The sequence below is a fragment of the Symphodus melops genome (assembly GCF_947650265.1).
Source record: "Symphodus melops genome assembly, chromosome: 17".
Taxonomy (NCBI): domain Eukaryota; kingdom Metazoa; phylum Chordata; class Actinopteri; order Labriformes; family Labridae; genus Symphodus; species Symphodus melops.
In genome coordinates this window covers 4,250,057-4,266,576 of record NC_136707.1, presented here as the reverse complement: position 1 = coordinate 4,266,576, position 16,520 = coordinate 4,250,057, and the positions used below count along the sequence as shown (strand labels likewise).

Sequence of the window (16,520 nt, the reverse complement as noted above, 5' to 3'; positions counted from 1 at the left end):
TTAAAATTATGATTTGTTAAAGTTGTTTAAAGAAAAGAAACTAATAACCACGTAAAAATAAAGAAACGAAAAATAGTATGCTTGTCTTGCGAGCCTTTTCTGTTTAGATTTCTGACTTATTATTCAGTAAATTATTGAATTTTGTGAGGTCTTCTAATAATTGTATCTCAAGTCTGCGCAGCCTGTACGCTTCAATCCTGTTTAATAAAGTTTGGAACAAAAAAAAAAAAAAAAAAACCTCTCACCTTCTGTTTGCTAAGTAGCTACCAAGACGAGAGAGATGGTGTAAAGATGGACGCGGACCGTAACCTGTGCTGAATAACGAGACCCCCGGTACAACACGAAACCCCTTAAACACCGTAAACCATGTTCGGTCGGTCACGGAGCTGGGTTGGAGGACAAGGCAAAGCGAAAAACATCCATTCTTTGGACCATTTGAAGTGAGTCGCTAGCTTCAGATATGCTAACGTTAGCCTTTATGCTAACCAGCTGAGGACGACTTTAAGCGTTTTCATTAGTGTAAATTTTAATTACTATAACTACATCAGCTTATGAACTGATACTTCCCGGGCTCAGTAAGTCTGCTAAACTATTGCTCTATATGTCGTTTGTTTGGTGCGTATTGAGGGTCGGTAAACATGTGAGCTAGTTTAAGGTAAAAAAAAAAAAATTACCATGGAAACCAGATTTGCGTTATTTCTGAAGGTTTCCAACATTAAATCATCATTTATTTGTCCATTTAGACTGACATCAGAAACATCACATATTTTATTTGGAGTTATTATATTAGGGGAGCAAAATACAAAAAAATGTTCAACCACAACAGGTGCAGCTAATTAACAGCCACTAATTAAAACACCTGTGTGTGTGTACGTACAGAAGTGGCGTCCATTTATTTTTAAATAATTTTTTTATTGCAAGATTAGAGACAATACACATAAGAAACTTTTAAATGTTCAAATATGTTACATCGAAACTTGGTGTTTACAGTATAGGTAATCTAATCATCAGTGACCACAGAGGCTTCGTTTGCCCTTTAGCTTGATTATTATTTGCACCTATATTAATTGTCTTTCTTGTACGATCTTAAAAGATGGATGTTTATGTATTGAACACACACTTTGTCCTCCACATCTAAAACAATGTTTCTCTATCAGGTATATGTACCATGTCCTGACCAAAAACACCACTGTGACAGACCACAACAGAAACCTTCTGGTGGAGACCATCCGCTCCATCACAGAGATCCTGATCTGGGGGGATCAAAATGACAGCTCTGTGTTTGAGTAAGTACTAGAAGCATTTCTGTAATCAGCTGAGCCCCCATGCTGCCCTTTTGAAAAATAAGTAAAACTCTGTCTCCATCTCAAAAACAGTCCAGACTGTATTCCCCCTGTTAACATTTGCAGCAGAACAGGTAACAATATGAAAAAGATGAGCGATGAGCATGATGACAGTTCTCTGCTTGTGTTTCTCGGTTGTAAAGGGAAATGCAACAGGAAATGACTTTGAAGAGCAAAGAAGCCACAGAGAGTGTTGAAAGAAGTCTTGTCTACCACCAGGAAACACTTAAAAGAATCACAGGCTTTCTTTATTAATTTGTAGGCTGAGGACATTTTTTTTTTCTGAAAAGGGTTGAACGAAGATGTGGTGTTGTGAGTTCAGTCTAATCCTGTGCTCGAGAAGCTTGATCCTGGAGTGACTCGGCTGAAACACTTTTAGTCGTTGTAGAGAGGCAGCCGGATGGGATTAAACTTCAAACAGTTAATTCATTATTCTTCAAATGCAAGAATGTGAAGAATTACACCAACAACATAAAGCTTCAAACTCATGATGAAATACGCCGCCTTCATCCCTTTCTGTATCACACTCCATATCATTAAGCAACTCCCAGCATCAGTTAAAAACAACCGTTAAATGGTCAAATAAAACGCTCCACATTTTGAGTCATACATTAAGTTTGAGCTTTGGTATACACAGAATACCTTCATTTACAGTAATGCAAAGGTGAAGTAAATAAATGAAGTATCTACTGTTAAGAATCTAGAGCTGGCCAATCAGAGAGCTGGAAAAAAAAGAACTGCAGCTTGAGAACTTAAAAGAGGATTTTCAAAGTGAGAAGGGCAGGCTATCAGCAGAGTGCTGCAGGGAAAGGAAGGCTTAATGTTTATTCAACAGGAAACACTGGAAGACAAGAAAAGGACTAAATGCAACAGTTTCCCATTATTGGAATCCAACCAGAGTGATGTGTATGGTACTTATTTATTTAAACAGGGACAGTGTACATTAACCATAAGAGGTGGGAAAAATCAGTACAGTAGTGTGATGTTTTTCTTGGTGATATTTTATTGTGTAATGGCAGCCATGTATCAATGTTTTTATTCTATTAATAGCAAAATATAAGTTTAAAAATGTTTAATTTCTGAAGAGGTTGCAATGTAAGAACTGACTGCAGTGTTTGGGTTCAGTTAAGACAGATAAGACTGAAATACTATCAGTTCAGATGTTAAAGTGTATGCAGCCTTTACAGGGTTTGAGGCTCAACTCATATTTTGTAGAAATTAAAAGAGTTAAGTGAGATGAAGAAACGGAGAATGTTTTCCTATTTGATTGAACAGTTTTTGATTTAGTTTAATTTTGAGGATGTAATGTGTAGTTAAAATTTTACACTGTTAACTTGAAACATTCTTCCTTTTGACAATTACATTACATGGTCAAGTCATCATGAATTTAATCCTATTCTGGTGGATTTTTTTTTCCCTCTCTCACAATGCGTCCAGCTTCTTCCTGGAGAAGAACATGTTTGCCTTCTTCCTGAACATCCTGCGTCAGAAGTCGGGACGTTACGTCTGTGTTCAGCTGCTCCAGACGCTCAACATCCTGTTTGAGAACATCAGCCACGAGACGTCGCTCTGTAAGTGGTCTCGTCAACCGTGGCTCTAAAAAACTAAACACGTTTGATGTATCGCTGAAGATCTAGATGCAACGAAAAACATTATTATTGCATAATGATGCATTATTATAACACATATTGCATTAAACTGCTGCTGTATAGTTTCTAACTAGACTATAACCTGCCATGTATTGCTGTAATGAATGCTTTTTATTACCAGATCTTCATGTCTTGATTTTTTTATACGCAATAGAGATTAAAAGTGAGCAGTGACAGAAGCCCACAGGAGCGTTCTGTGGTGTATGCTGTGCAGATAAGCATGCTTTGTTGGCTCAAGCATGCATGGCATTCTGCACTGCCTATCTTTGCTGAAGTGTAACATGACATAGCAGCCTGTTGCAGTTTGTGTTGTTGCTCGGCAACCACGGACTCCAAATATGATGTAATTTATAAAGGACTCGGATATCTTACATAAAGTAAGAAGGTGTGTGTGTTTTGGTGAAAGGTGGTTATAAAAAAAGTCTGCTGTGGCATCATGTCAACTTAGTTAGTTTGTCTGTAGAGGCCGAGCACTGATGACGTGAAGACATCAACGAGGCTCATCGAGTTCTGTTGTCTCCTCAGATTATCTCTTGTCCAACAACCATGTGAACTCCATCATCGTCCACAAATTTGACTTCTCAGACGAGGAGATCATGGCCTACTATATCTCCTTCCTCAAGACCCTGTCCCTGAAGCTGAACAACCACACGGTGCACTTCTTTTATAACGAGGTGAGATGGACGGAGACGGAGGATCTGTCATTCAGAACCGTGTTTACTGTCTCTGCCAGGCAAAAAGTGAGCCTGGGAGAGAGCGAGTCCTCATTTGACCTTTTCCTAAAGTTATTTTCTTCTCTTTCTTATTAAGCTACAGGCCTAGCAGCTACATAAGGACCCTGCAATCGCTAAACAGGCGAGGAGTGCAGGATCTTCAGTCAGGCACAGTAGAAGAGAGGGGCGGACATGCGTAATTAGAAAAGTTTTACCCCAACCAGGAAGACCTGATCAGATGAAGCGTGTGCATGGATATTGATCCAAACAAAGATCAGCATAAACCTCCCCTCTCCTTCACAATCAAATTTGTTCTGACTAAGCCAGATCAGATTCGCTCCTTCTGATTGACGCCTTTACATGAAGCATTTTTATTCCGACCAGGAGTTTATTCCGATTATTTGTGTCCATGTAAACATAACAGAGTAAAAAAAACAAACAAACATGTCCACGTCTGTTTAGTTTTTTTCTTCAGATATGGTCATGTTTTGAACTGTAGTCGTGCTGAAGAGCGTCCAGAATGTTCTTCACAAAGATCTTGTTTCTCCGAAGCTCAGAATGCTGTTATTCTTTTTAAAAAGTATTCATATTGTGTATATTTCTGCCTTGATGCTGTTTGTGTCAGTGTGAATGATCACTGACGATTCTTTCAGCAGTACGTAGTCTTCCTCAAGTTGGCCTGTGTGTGCTGGGGAAAGTTATTGGTGTACTGTTGATGGAAGCTCTAGCCCTGAAGCCAAAACCAGACCCAACATGTAGATCTGAGGGCGTTCATGTGTGTGCTAAAATATCGAGAACATATTCATTACAGTTGTATTTACTTTGCCACATTTATAAACTAACAAGAAAAAAACCCATCCTTTTTAAACCTCAGGAGCTTGTGTTTTATAACTGATCTCATTTTGTTAACCTCTTAGTTTTTGTTAGAGATATATTCCTGTCCTCCAGATGGCGCTATAGGATTACTGTTTACTCCTCTGTTTTTGTCACTTGTGAATATTTTTCTGACCACAGAGGGCAGACTCCTGGTTTTGGTTTGGTATCAGGGTCAGGTTTCTTCATATGCTGTGACCTCTGGGTGGGGGTTTCTGGCCCTCAACTGTGATTGGCTGGAGGTCGCAGCATCTGAGGAATGTTTGGGAACAGGATCAGGCTCTGGCACAGAGAGAGATGACGGTTCTATATGGTTTGAGTCGGTGCAGAAGGTTAACTAGTGGAGTGAGTCACTCTCTAAAGGTGGCGCTGCAACAGCCCTTAATTTGCTGCTGTGTAGGTGCAGAATATTTGGTGCAGATGTGGAGTTTAATATTTGTTTTGTATTAAAACGAAACCTTTGTTACTCTCGTTACGTCGTCCAAAAAAGCGTTACTGTCGTCATTAGCTGCTCTCTCTCTCTCTCTGTGGTCTCTCGTCGCCTGAGCGCAGTAGTGCAATGCCGTGCCTTGCTCACCTGCGCCCCCTCTCTGTCTCCCACACACAGCACACTAATGACTTTGCCCTGTACACCGAGGCCATTAAGTTTTTCAACCATCCAGAAAGCATGGTCCGCATCGCAGTCCGCACCATCACACTCAACGTCTACAAAGGTGAGTGTCGATAACACGCATGACACCACAAACACGCACATACATCCTGGGCCTCCCGCCTCTCGCTCTCTCTGTGCTCCTGCCCTCTTCTCGCTGCTGCTTCTGGTGCATGAGCATGACTAACAGGTAACTCTGCTACAAATACTGACACACTAATGTTGGTCTTAAATGTCTTGTTACTTTCTACTGTACCCAAATTAAATGCATGATTAAATACACATTTTTAAAAGTTCCCGCAGAAGATCGTGAAATCATTTCACTACTCTCAGCGTCCTGGAAGTGTCACAGCCGGTTTTACTGTAAAAAAAAAAAAAAAAAATCTGCCAATTCTCAGTGGTGTTCCACACAGAAGGTCCTACACAGACCAGATTTCCTGCTGAACCTAACGGCTCAAACAGCAGATCAACAAAGATGTGTATGAATAATTCCAGCTCAGAATAAACGTCTAAATAAACTCTCTCTGCTGGTCTCTCATTTGTGCAAACACGAGGACAATTAAAAACGATCATCAGATACTTACACAAACTGTCACTTTTTACACTTGGTCACACCTAGTCTGACTTTAGACGCATTTTGACCAGAGGATGCCGAAAATAATACGCCCTCTAAATCAATAAGTCTTTATTTCTGTAGCACATTTAAAACAACAAAGTGCTGTACAGTCTTCAAAACTGAGCTGGTCTGTTTGTTAAATTTAAAACGGCTGTCGAAAAATAACTCCCAGATTTTTTTTTTTACAGAAGGGCGCCTGTAGGTGCAGGCTTCAAATCTTCATCACTGCACTTCGTTGTCAGTTTGACCTTTCCTACGCCGCTTTCACGCTGCAACAACTTTTCAACGCTGTGCCACGTTGTCCCGCTGTCTCCTCTATTCTCAGTTTATCCAACTGCTCACTTCTTCTTGGGCTGATTAGCTTCCCTTCACGTTAGCCTCTTTGTGTCATAAGCAGCACAGTGAAGCATTAGGAAGTCACACCGTGAGTCAAACAGCCAGCGACATCTTTTTAGAGCGCCATTTCTTTTTATTGAATTTAAGAAAACGATGCAGTGCCCCGAAAAGACGTGTCACCAGAACTGAAAGTCCGGATGTCGATGTTAGGCCGCATCGATTCTTTTGTAAACAAGGATGTTATGTGTTTCTAACTATTGAATTATAATCTGTAACTGAGACAGCAGAACTGAATATGAAACATGTAGAGTAAATATTCTCTCTCAAACATTATAAAGCACGATGACTCTCGTTTGTTAAAATCTCCCTGTTGTGCATGTGCGTTCCAGTGTTTCCAAATAAAAACTTGTGAGTGCAGTCGGCGATGCAGTGCGTCTGTCTAATGACAGCACTTCTTCTTCCTCGAGCTCTGCTGCCTCTCTTTCCCAACCGTTTCTCAGTGCTGCTCAATCCTCCGGGAGGGGGGGGGGGTCTTTTCTCCACACATCATGCTCCTCTTCGTCTACACATGCAATCACTGCAACATGTAAACTACAGCGCCATGTTTGTCTCTGTAAGTGTTTGTCCTGTCTAGCATGTACTCTCTGCATCATACGACTTGAGTGGATTACAGTCGGTACCACTGACTTCAACCACAACCTGATGAATGTGCGAGCCGTGTCTGAAGTCACCTTTTGTTATCAGGGATGTATTAGAGCAGGGCTGGCCATTGGCTGTGCGAAGGAATGCGTCAACAAGGGAAGCACAGATTCATTTTGAGATATTATATGAGCAGTGTCACAACACTTCAGGTTTCAGTATGTTGCAATGGAACTCATCACGATGTAGAACATGCTGCTGTTTGATGCTCGTGCACTGCAACACATGACGGGCTGGGAAAGGAACTGAGCAGACATCACGATTTCACAAGCTGGCATCTTGATGTTTTCATCAAATGTTGCTCCAACATTGGCTTGGTTGGTTTTCAAGTGTTGACACAGTAAAAAGTTGTGAAATATTCCAAAGTGTAAAAAAAAAAAAAAAAACTGTTGGTAACCCCTTTTCCAGATGTGTCATTGTTTGCAGTATATTTCTGTAGATAGCAGCGGGGTTATTCCCACTCCTCACCCCTCCACAGCCGCCCCTTTACTCGCATTAACCCTGTGTCTGTTTCCTCCTCTCCCCCCCTCTTCTTCAACAACCACTCCTCCTCTACCTCTCTTTGTCTCTCTCTCCTCCTCTCCCTCCTCCCTCTGCGCGCCCCATCTGCCTAACTCCAGTTTCATGTAAGTTGGTTCCATTCATTCAGTCTTTATCCTAGGGCTGGGTATCAGCACTTTGACACAGATACAAAATCAGAGATTGTTTTAAAACTTCACATTTGTTGTCAGTAGTGGAACTAAGATAATCTATTTCAACTTTACATAAGACTTGTTGCTGATACCCAGCCCTAGCTTTATCTAATAGTGTATTTGTTTAAATTTGTGGAATATCGTTGCAAATCTTGTTGTTGTGATCCATTCTGTTCCCCCCCACGCACTCCTACATACATGCAGAAACAAACTGCATGACTCTTTTCTGTCTCGGGTTAATTGCTCCAGCGACTTAATTTGAGCTGAGCCCCCACATGCTGGTTGTTATTTTGGTGATGGGTTTGATGTCACTGTACTCGGTGTCTTCTGTCACTTCAGCTCTGACTTCCTCATCTCGTGCCACTCGCCTCGTCCTGACTTTGTAATGGCAGCTAAGATCATTCAAAATCAATCAAAATCATTTGATTTGCAGCTCATTCACGTCTTACCTCAGTTTGACTAAATGATGTGAAATGACCATCTGCTTTATGTAACCTGTTTACATGTTAACTCAGAGATAGGAAGGATTTATCACACTTTCATTTATGGAACACAGGTATCCTGAAACGCTCCTCAGAAAGTGTTAGTGAGATCACGTGTTAGGCTCCACCTCCACCTAGCGCTTTTTTCTGAGCACCAGCATCTTTTTCTTTTTAAATATGAAAAAAAAATATATATATATATATATATATATATATATATATATATAGTTTTCAATGGGTCGAGAGCGCTCTCAGCGTCATGCGGCTGCCTGGTGAAAAAGCACAGCGTCTTTTTTCGCTCCGAGTGCTCAGGTTGAAAATCTTTAAGAAAGGCGCTGTTGATGTCACTGGTGCTCTTTTTCAAAAGTAAGATATTCTGGTAGTTGTAGTTCTGCCTCCTTCAGAATCGTGTCTTGTACCCACATCGTCTTTGCCGTTCGGGAAAAAAATGAATGATTTGAAAATGAGAAGTCGCCGTCACACTGTTGTTTCTGGCCTTTTTCTTACTCCCACTCCAGTTGTATTCCCTATTTGTTTTGATAACAATGGACTGACTGAAGCAGTCCATGTTCTTAATTTGATTTTAATGTGGATGCTTAATTCTCTTAATTTGCATCATACTTGAAACGATGTGTTTGAAATCATATTTAAGTTTTGTATTTTGTTTATTTGCCGGGAATTTAAAGTGTGAATAAATACTAGTGGACTTAAGCCTAATCCAGCTCTTGAACCTGACCCTCCTCTATCCAGTGGACAACCAGCACATGCTGCACTACATCCGAGATAAGACGGCCGTCCCGTATTTCAGCAACCTGGTCTGGTTCATCGGCAGCCATGTGATCGAACTGGACAAGTGTGTGCAGACGGATGAAGAGTAAGTGCCATGAATCTCATCTTTTTCAACGCTTCTCAGTGTCCACTAGGGGTCAGGCCTGCCTCATCAGATGTTGGTTTATAGGACACATACTCTCCTTCTCTGCAAGTTAACAAAAACAAAAAGTCTTGGAGCTCACCAAAACATGCCTGTAAAGTATTTTGTGTTGTAAATCCACTCTGATCCTGTTTTTGATCATGCCTCTAAACTCCTCTATTTCAGAACAGGCTGTTTCTGTGTCTGTAGCTTTAAATGTAAATGAGCTGTGTTGTAACACTGAATACAGTCGATACATTTCATCTCCTGTGGCTTTTGAATTGGAACTTTACCCTGCTCGTCGATGTCACACTTCAGAGAAGCTTTTTCCTGACTTATTGCACGTGACACTTGGCGATCTTGACGATGTAACGGGGAAACCTCTCCGCCTCTCTCCCTCTGTTGTTCCCAGACACAAGAACCGAGGAAAGTTGAGTGACCTCGTAGCCGAGCACCTGGACCACCTCCACTACCTGAACGACATCCTCATCATCAACTGTGAATTCCTCAACGACGTTCTGACGGACCACCTCCTCAACCGCCTCTTCCTGCCCCTCTACGTCTACTCTTTGGTCTGCCCAGAGACGGTAGGTTGCCCGCACGCTCCCTCCACCACCAGGCGTCCCCTGATGATGTGAGCTTAAAGCTGCCTCCACTGCTCAGTTCACATCCTCGCATGTTTGAACGTCTATACATCAAGGTTTTATCCACAAGCTGATGTTTTTCTATCTGATTTAACATTTTTAATTTGCACTGTTTTTCAATCAAACAGTCTTACATTCCAATAATAATATAACAAAGATATTGAAAGACAATGACAGTGACTTCTCCTTGATGAAGGCTGTCCACCCATGCTTGCGTTTATACACGAACTGTACTGTGCCAAAGTACACCTCGTCCAAGCCGCAAAGGAAGCGGACCGTGCTTGAGCACTCGCACGCTCGATTAAACGAGCTGGACTTCAGGGCTGAAGCATGCTGTGAGCACAGCACGGATTGAGAAATGATTTTCAAACTAGTTAATCACTGTAGCTTCACGCCTCGTCTGTCCTCTGTTTTTCATCAGTCTGAAGACCGAAGGATCAACCCTCAGGTTTCCCTCTACCTGCTGTCTCAAGTAAGCTTCCAGACATCATCAGTGCACTTGAATGATGAAACCCTCAGTCAATGTTTTAAACATGGAACACCAAAACGCCTTAAACACTTAATGTACACAGTACATTTAAGTTCCATTCTTAAACACTGTTTACTCTCCTTTGTATAACTTAAAGTGAAACTTATTGATTTAACTCAGTTAGTGTAACTTTGAAACTAAGTGACATGCAGTACAGTTGTAAATCAGTCCAGTCACTTATTGTCGTGTTTTGGGCTTTACCATACTTTGTTTTTTTATTCAATTTGAATTTAACATTCAGTAAGTGCTTCTTGTTTTTAAAGACGTAATCATGTTTGATTTCCTAACTGAGCATGTCTGCATGTCTTCCAGGTGTTCCTGATCATCCACTACAAACCAATGGTCAACACTCTGGCCGACGTCATCCTCAACGGAGACCTGTCCGTCTTCACCCCGCAGACGGACCTGCACAGCACGCACAAGAGCACGGTAACAAACGGAGCACTTAAAACACACTTTTTTTTCCTTTTTTTTTTTTTTGAAGATTAAGATTTATTTTTGGCATTTTCAGCCTGTATTATAGAGGAGGACAGTGGATATGATTGGAAATCAGGGAGAGAGAGGGGGAATAGACTGCAGGAATGGAGCCACAGGCCGGACGCGAACCCGGGCCGCCTGCGTTAGGACTATAGCCTCAATACATGGGGACGCGCCTCCACACACACCTGATTTTTAAACCACTCATGTGCAGTGCGCACAAACACACACACGGAGTGGAGTACAGTACACAAGCCCACCTACGCAGGCGACCACATGGCTGAAGTTCCAGGAGTGTGCGTTGGTGGTTATGAGATTGCGGGGTCAATGGTTTTCTCCATGATTCACCCACAGCAAAGCGTCAGAATGCAAGTGATGTTGAGATTTTTTCTTTTATTCTCTTTGTAAAGCATTCCTCCTTCTTGTCTTATTCTTAAACTGACACAGAGATTCTCCTTCTGCGTTTTTATTTTATTTTTTATTTTTTTACCTCATCCGATGACAGTCTCTTTGAATTCAAATCTGTGCTTCCCTTCTCTATGATTCCCCATGTGTCTTTCTTTTTCTCTTTTGTCTCCCCCTTGCCTTCCCCCTCAGATTTCTCTCACCACTCACTCACTCTCTTTCTGTCCCACTTCCATCTTCCGTTTCCGTCTGTCCTCCCCCGTTTCTTTACTTTGTGACCATCTGTTGATGGCTCCAGGTGGGTGTGCTGAGCGTTTCTGAGAACCCCTGTGGTTATTCTGTGCGCTCTGCTGTGTCGTTGTGTGCGCAAGACCAGCGAGAATGTGACTAGGTGTGAAGTCTTAACTCTGACGGTCTACCACAACAAGAGGCAGCCACAATCAGACTTGAACCTGTGAGCTCTCTCTGCATGTCATGGACTCTTGGACTGTTTTAGCCACTGTTAGACACATTTGATGCATTTTAGGGCTTTCCATTTGGAAAGGCACAACTGAATTGAAGATCACCTAACATTCAGAGTTCTTCTGCATGTATGAAGGCACAGTGTTTCACCGTCGATATAAAGTGTTCCTGCCACATCAGATGGAAGCATCTGCTGTGTTTGTGTTTGATTCTCGAGATGAAATGCAGACTCACAGGGCATGGGATCTGTTTCTGCGCAGGTGGTCACATAGCTACTTCCTGTTTGTCTGTGATGTGGCAGGAAGGAGGTCACATGATGGAACGGTGACAGAGCTCACCTAACCCAGATCTCTTTCTTGGAAGAAGTGTTTTGTTTTTTCTCGCTCTTTCTTTTGCACATTTTTTTTTTCTTTTTCTTTGCAAATGCACCAGTTAGAGACATAAAGTCAACATTTGCATGTCTGCACTGAAGAGTATTTTCCCCCCCATAAGCACATGCAACTGTTGTAGGTGTTTAGCTTTTATGAGCATGGCAACTCTAAGGTAGGGCGGGGTGTGTGCGTTTCGTGCTCCCTGTACTCATCAGCACAGGCTGCGAGCGGTTTACCAGAACATAGTTAGCTAACAGGTGCAACACACACACTGATACTAGTCTGTGGTTTGTGTCTGAGCAGCTCACAGCCAGGCAGACGTCAGTAGCATAGCTGTGAGCTTTTAATGCTCTAAAAACGTGCAAACCGTCACAAACGAGGGTTGTCACAATGCCAGATTTAAAACTTCAATCAGACCCTTCTAGTAACAATCAAATTATACTGTTTTGGTTGGATGCCACATCAACGAAAATACAAGTCTGAGGAAATGATAGGAGTTTTGTTTTGTTTTGTTTTTTGTTTTTTTTTCCCCAGATAGAGCTGATTACAAATGACCATTTAAAACTTTGAGAGCGACTTTGCTGTCGTCGGTTGTGCAATACAAAATGAAAGCTACTTATCGTTAGCATAATTCAGCTTTACTGTAAGTCGGTGTTTACATCTCTGCTCTTCATCTATTCGTTCACCAGCTGTTTCCTGCGTCTCTATCTGTGTTTGGGTTGAGATATTTCAAGAGGTGGTTTCTAGTAGTTCCAGTACAGCCTCAGAGAGATGGCCTTAAAACCATTGCGTGTGTGTGCGCATGTGAAAGTGTGTGTGTAAAGTGGTCATTTTCAACTCTGCTCGGATGAAGCTAATCGGGGAGGAAGTGGCGTGTGTGTTTTTTTTTCTTTCTTGGATGAACGATAACTCACCGAGGATTTACTGTAAGACTCGAATGTTTTTGTGCGAGCGTGAGAAGAAGATATCCGCACATGACTTGTGTAAGGCTGTATTTGCATATGTATGCGTTCTCAGTTGTGTTTTTGTGCGTCTACCGGTGCAGAGATATTGCTTCCCTGAAACAGCAGAGTTCAATTCAACCTCTACATATCGACCTCTGACTTAAAGAAACACCGCCTATATTTCCATATCTGAACCATTGTGTACTATTGTAGATGTGAAAAGTCAGGAAGGAAACTATCAAGCATTGTTTTAGTCAAACCACTGAAACAACCCCGGAGTTTACACGATTCCCTTATAGAATTCTCACCCAATGAAAAGTTGCCATGTGTGGTGGTTTTTTTTTTGTTTTTTTTAAACACACAAAAAAACACCAAACAGTAGCTCAGTAGTGATGAAAATGAAGGCCAGGGGTTCGATCCCCTGCTCCTGTAGAACGATGTTGGAGAATGGGAATAAAAGAAGAGTTGTACATAGAGGTGCATTTTTGGGGGCGTGGTTAAAATGGCTGACAGTTGGGCATGTTGTGGCGCTTTGCCTCAGCCCCCTCCTCTTTACCTGTGTCGTTAAATTAATGTTTTTAATATGATGAGCGCCATAGTTGAGCTTTATAACCAGTGATGTCACTGAGACCATGTCGATGTTATATGCAGTCTGTGAGCTCAAAATCGTCTTTCATTCCTCTCCGTCCTTCTTCAGGCCAACGCAGGAGGTGTGCGCAGGTTCACGAAACCCCTGGAGTCCCTCGAGCGCTCGCTGGAGTTGTCCCGCCACCGCGGCCGCAAGAAAACGCAGAAGAGGCCGAACTACAAGAACTTGGGCGAGGACGAAGATGAGGAGCGGGCTGGGGGAGGAGGGGGAGGAGGAGGGGGCGGCGGTGGTGGAGAGGAGGGCTGGGACGATGAAGGCAGAGGAGGAGAGCGCGAAGGAGGCCGAGAGAGGGAGAAGGGAAAAGGTACAGAGGGAGTAGGAGGAGGAGGAGGAGGAGGAGGTGGGAGTTCTAAGGGAAGCAGAGCGAGTGGGGAGGCGGCGGAAGGTGAGTGTGTGTCTCATTGGACACAGCAGTACAGGACTGTGTTTTTGTTTCTTTACTCCCTTCACTGTAGACAGTCTGCCATGATGCACCCTGAGTGCTAAACAGCCACCACAGCAGCCACCCTCATCTCAAAACAAAGAGAGAGAAAGAGAGACAAAGTTTAGAAGATAATGGTCGCTTAACTTCACTGTCACTGTTCTGTTTTATTCCACGTGCACGTGATTGTACCCGTCCATGCAGTGACGGTTTACTGCAAACTTCCGCCGCATGTTTGGGGCTGGGTGTCACGGGGGCAACTGGCCGTATGACACGATGCTATACTAAACAATAGAACAACAGTCAAATGGATGATAATGATCATATTATGATGGGGCCTTTCAGTACTACATCACATAAGGAAGATCATGATATCTGATTAAACTAAAGAAAACAAAATGCCCTTATCAAGATACAATCGGTCAGCTCAAAGCGAGTGTATTTATTCACTGCATTCTTCACCTTCGTTTCACGGCTGTCATCTAAATTTCATTTAGCACCGTTAGCGCCGGGTGTTGTGGCCTATAAATGATTTTCTTATTTATTTTTACAACCTATTACTACCTAATTTGGGTTTTTATTTTATTTTTTAGATGAAAAATAAATAAAAAAAACAAAGGAATGACTTAAAGCAAGTTTTGCTCTTATTGTATCAATAAACTGTAACTGCAGACCAGAGTCCTCTTTGAGATGAATAAAATAGTGCAAGTTCTTCATTTGTCTTTTAAAGTGGGCAATGCAGTGAAATTGCAGGTGAGTCAGAACAACTTGAGGAAAAAGATTTGTGGCGGGATGACACACAGCTGGAGCCGCTCGGCCACGAAGCAGCAGAGAGAAAGTCTCCTATTTTAAATGATCCACAAATCAAATGTGATTATTTATTGTGCCCTAAAAGCCCTAAAACCTGCTGACATCTTCTTTGGCCAGTTAACCTCGGATCACATCACTCTAATTCTTGTTGAAGGAGCCACTGTGAGGAGTCGTGACAATAGCGACGCAGTTAGTGAAAGTAGCAGGGAAATCTGTGTTTGCACGAGTGACTCAATAACTCTCAGTATCAGAGGAGTCAGGACGATGACACGTTGCCATATTGATATTTTATGGCACCTCTCCTCATGATTACAAGTTATATAAGGCAAATTAAGGCCAAGTGTAATTCCTGGAAAAGGAGGCTTTTAAAAACAATGAAAACACAGAAGAGAAGACGACGTCATTAAGGGCAACAAACTAAAAAATGTCTGAATTCCTCTTTTGCTAGTTTTGAAATGATGGCTCCCTGTTGTTGTTGCTTCCTGTTTGGCTTTTTTTTTTATTTTTGTGGTTACCATGGCTACCACTTATTACATGTTCCACTCAAATCTCCATGGCAGCTGACTGTCCATTACCACGGTGACACACCATCCATCCTGTGCTCCTCACCTCTCCGCCTGTCTCTCAATCCTGCTCTGTGTGTGTGTGTGTGTGTTTGTGTTAGTGTGTAAAACATTTGAATTTGACCATTTCACTCATCTGAAATGTTTCCTTCTTAACTCTGTCCGAGTATACTCTTTGTGAAGCTCCAGTCTTAAATGCATCAACAGTCCATAACCAACAATTTGTCAACTTCATGAGTTTAAACTCTCACAGCGCTGCAGAGGAAAAGAGAGTTTCTGAATGAAAGTTTCTTTTTTTATTTTATTTTTTTATTTAAAGGTAAAGACTGCAACATCAGCTGAACTTTTCAGACATCATGCTAGCTTACCCTCAGTAAAAACAACTTGTATGTATTGGAAATCAAAAGTTTACTCTATAATGCTTGAAACTCGAGGCCCGATGCATCACCTCTCAAAGCTGTCAGGAGTGAGAAGGAAGCACATCAGAATGTAAAACCATAACCACTGGTGTCAGGATTCTTTTTTTTGTTTTTTTTTTCTTCATAACTTTAATCAATTATTTTTTAAGTATGATGTGAAAAAGCATTCAAATCAAACTTTACATTTCTGGACATTTATGCAATTGAGTACAACGTGTGTGTGTGTGTGTGTGTGTGTGTGTGTGTTTGTGTGTGTGTGTGTGTGTTTGTGTGTGTGTGTGTGTGTGTGTGTGTGTGGGTGTGGGTGTGGGTGTGGCGCTCACAGAGATAGAAATGGTGGTGATGGAGAAGTGCAAAGTGTCAGAGCTGACGGAGCAGAACATCACTGATGAAGAGAAGACGGCTGCAGCCACCCGCACGCACATGCAGAGGAGCAGGTACACGTATACACTGTCTGAACTGTGAGTGTCATCTCCTTTTATATGTGGTGTGTTTTTTTTGTTGCATTCATCTCAGCAGTATAATCAATCTGGAGAATGACGAAAAGGTTAATAAGATCTTTTTTTTTTTTTTTTTTGTCCTCGCAGGCCGTTCTTGGACATGGTTTATAGCGCTCTGGATTGCACCAGTGATGACTACCACGCCTTGTTTGTCCTCTGTCTCCTTTACGCTGTGTCACACAGCAAAGGTTTGCTTTTCTTTGGATTCAATGAAGAAAAAAAACTGCTTAGAATGGCACATTCTTAAAAAGAAGCGTCTTTGCCCAAGTTGGACTTTATTTAACCAACAGAAGTGAATTTATTTTGTTCATTGCCATGGCGCAGCACATTCCCGCCCGCACAAATGTCTGAGCCCCTGAAAGAC

General features: G+C 42.0%; 1 protein-coding gene across 8 annotated transcripts in view; it reads left to right on the top strand.

Moving 5' to 3' along the window:
• Positions 1-4: 4 nt before the first annotated feature.
• The window catches only part of clec16a (C-type lectin domain containing 16A), a 33,119-nt gene continuing 16,603 nt past the window's right edge, over positions 5-16,520 (top strand). For 2 of the 8 annotated variants that reach the window (XM_079367246.1, XM_079367243.1), the window contains exons 1-12: positions 6-440; positions 1,158-1,286; positions 2,781-2,914; positions 3,518-3,666; positions 5,186-5,291; positions 8,803-8,926; positions 9,375-9,549; positions 10,028-10,078; positions 10,448-10,564; positions 13,492-13,828; positions 15,982-16,093; positions 16,244-16,344. In XM_079367246.1, the coding sequence (XP_079223372.1) occupies positions 367-440; positions 1,158-1,286; positions 2,781-2,914; positions 3,518-3,666; positions 5,186-5,291; positions 8,803-8,926; positions 9,375-9,549; positions 10,028-10,078; positions 10,448-10,564; positions 13,492-13,828; positions 15,982-16,093; positions 16,244-16,344 (1,609 nt within the window). In that variant the 5' untranslated portion in view covers positions 6-366. Of the gene's footprint in view, positions 441-1,157; positions 1,287-2,780; positions 2,915-3,517; positions 3,667-5,185; positions 5,298-6,346; positions 7,505-8,802; positions 8,927-9,374; positions 9,550-10,027; positions 10,079-10,447; positions 10,565-13,491; positions 13,829-15,981; positions 16,118-16,243; positions 16,345-16,520 lie in introns of those variants that run through there. The other 6 variants (XM_079367247.1, XM_079367241.1, XM_079367244.1 and 3 more) reach the window with 6 other exon arrangements.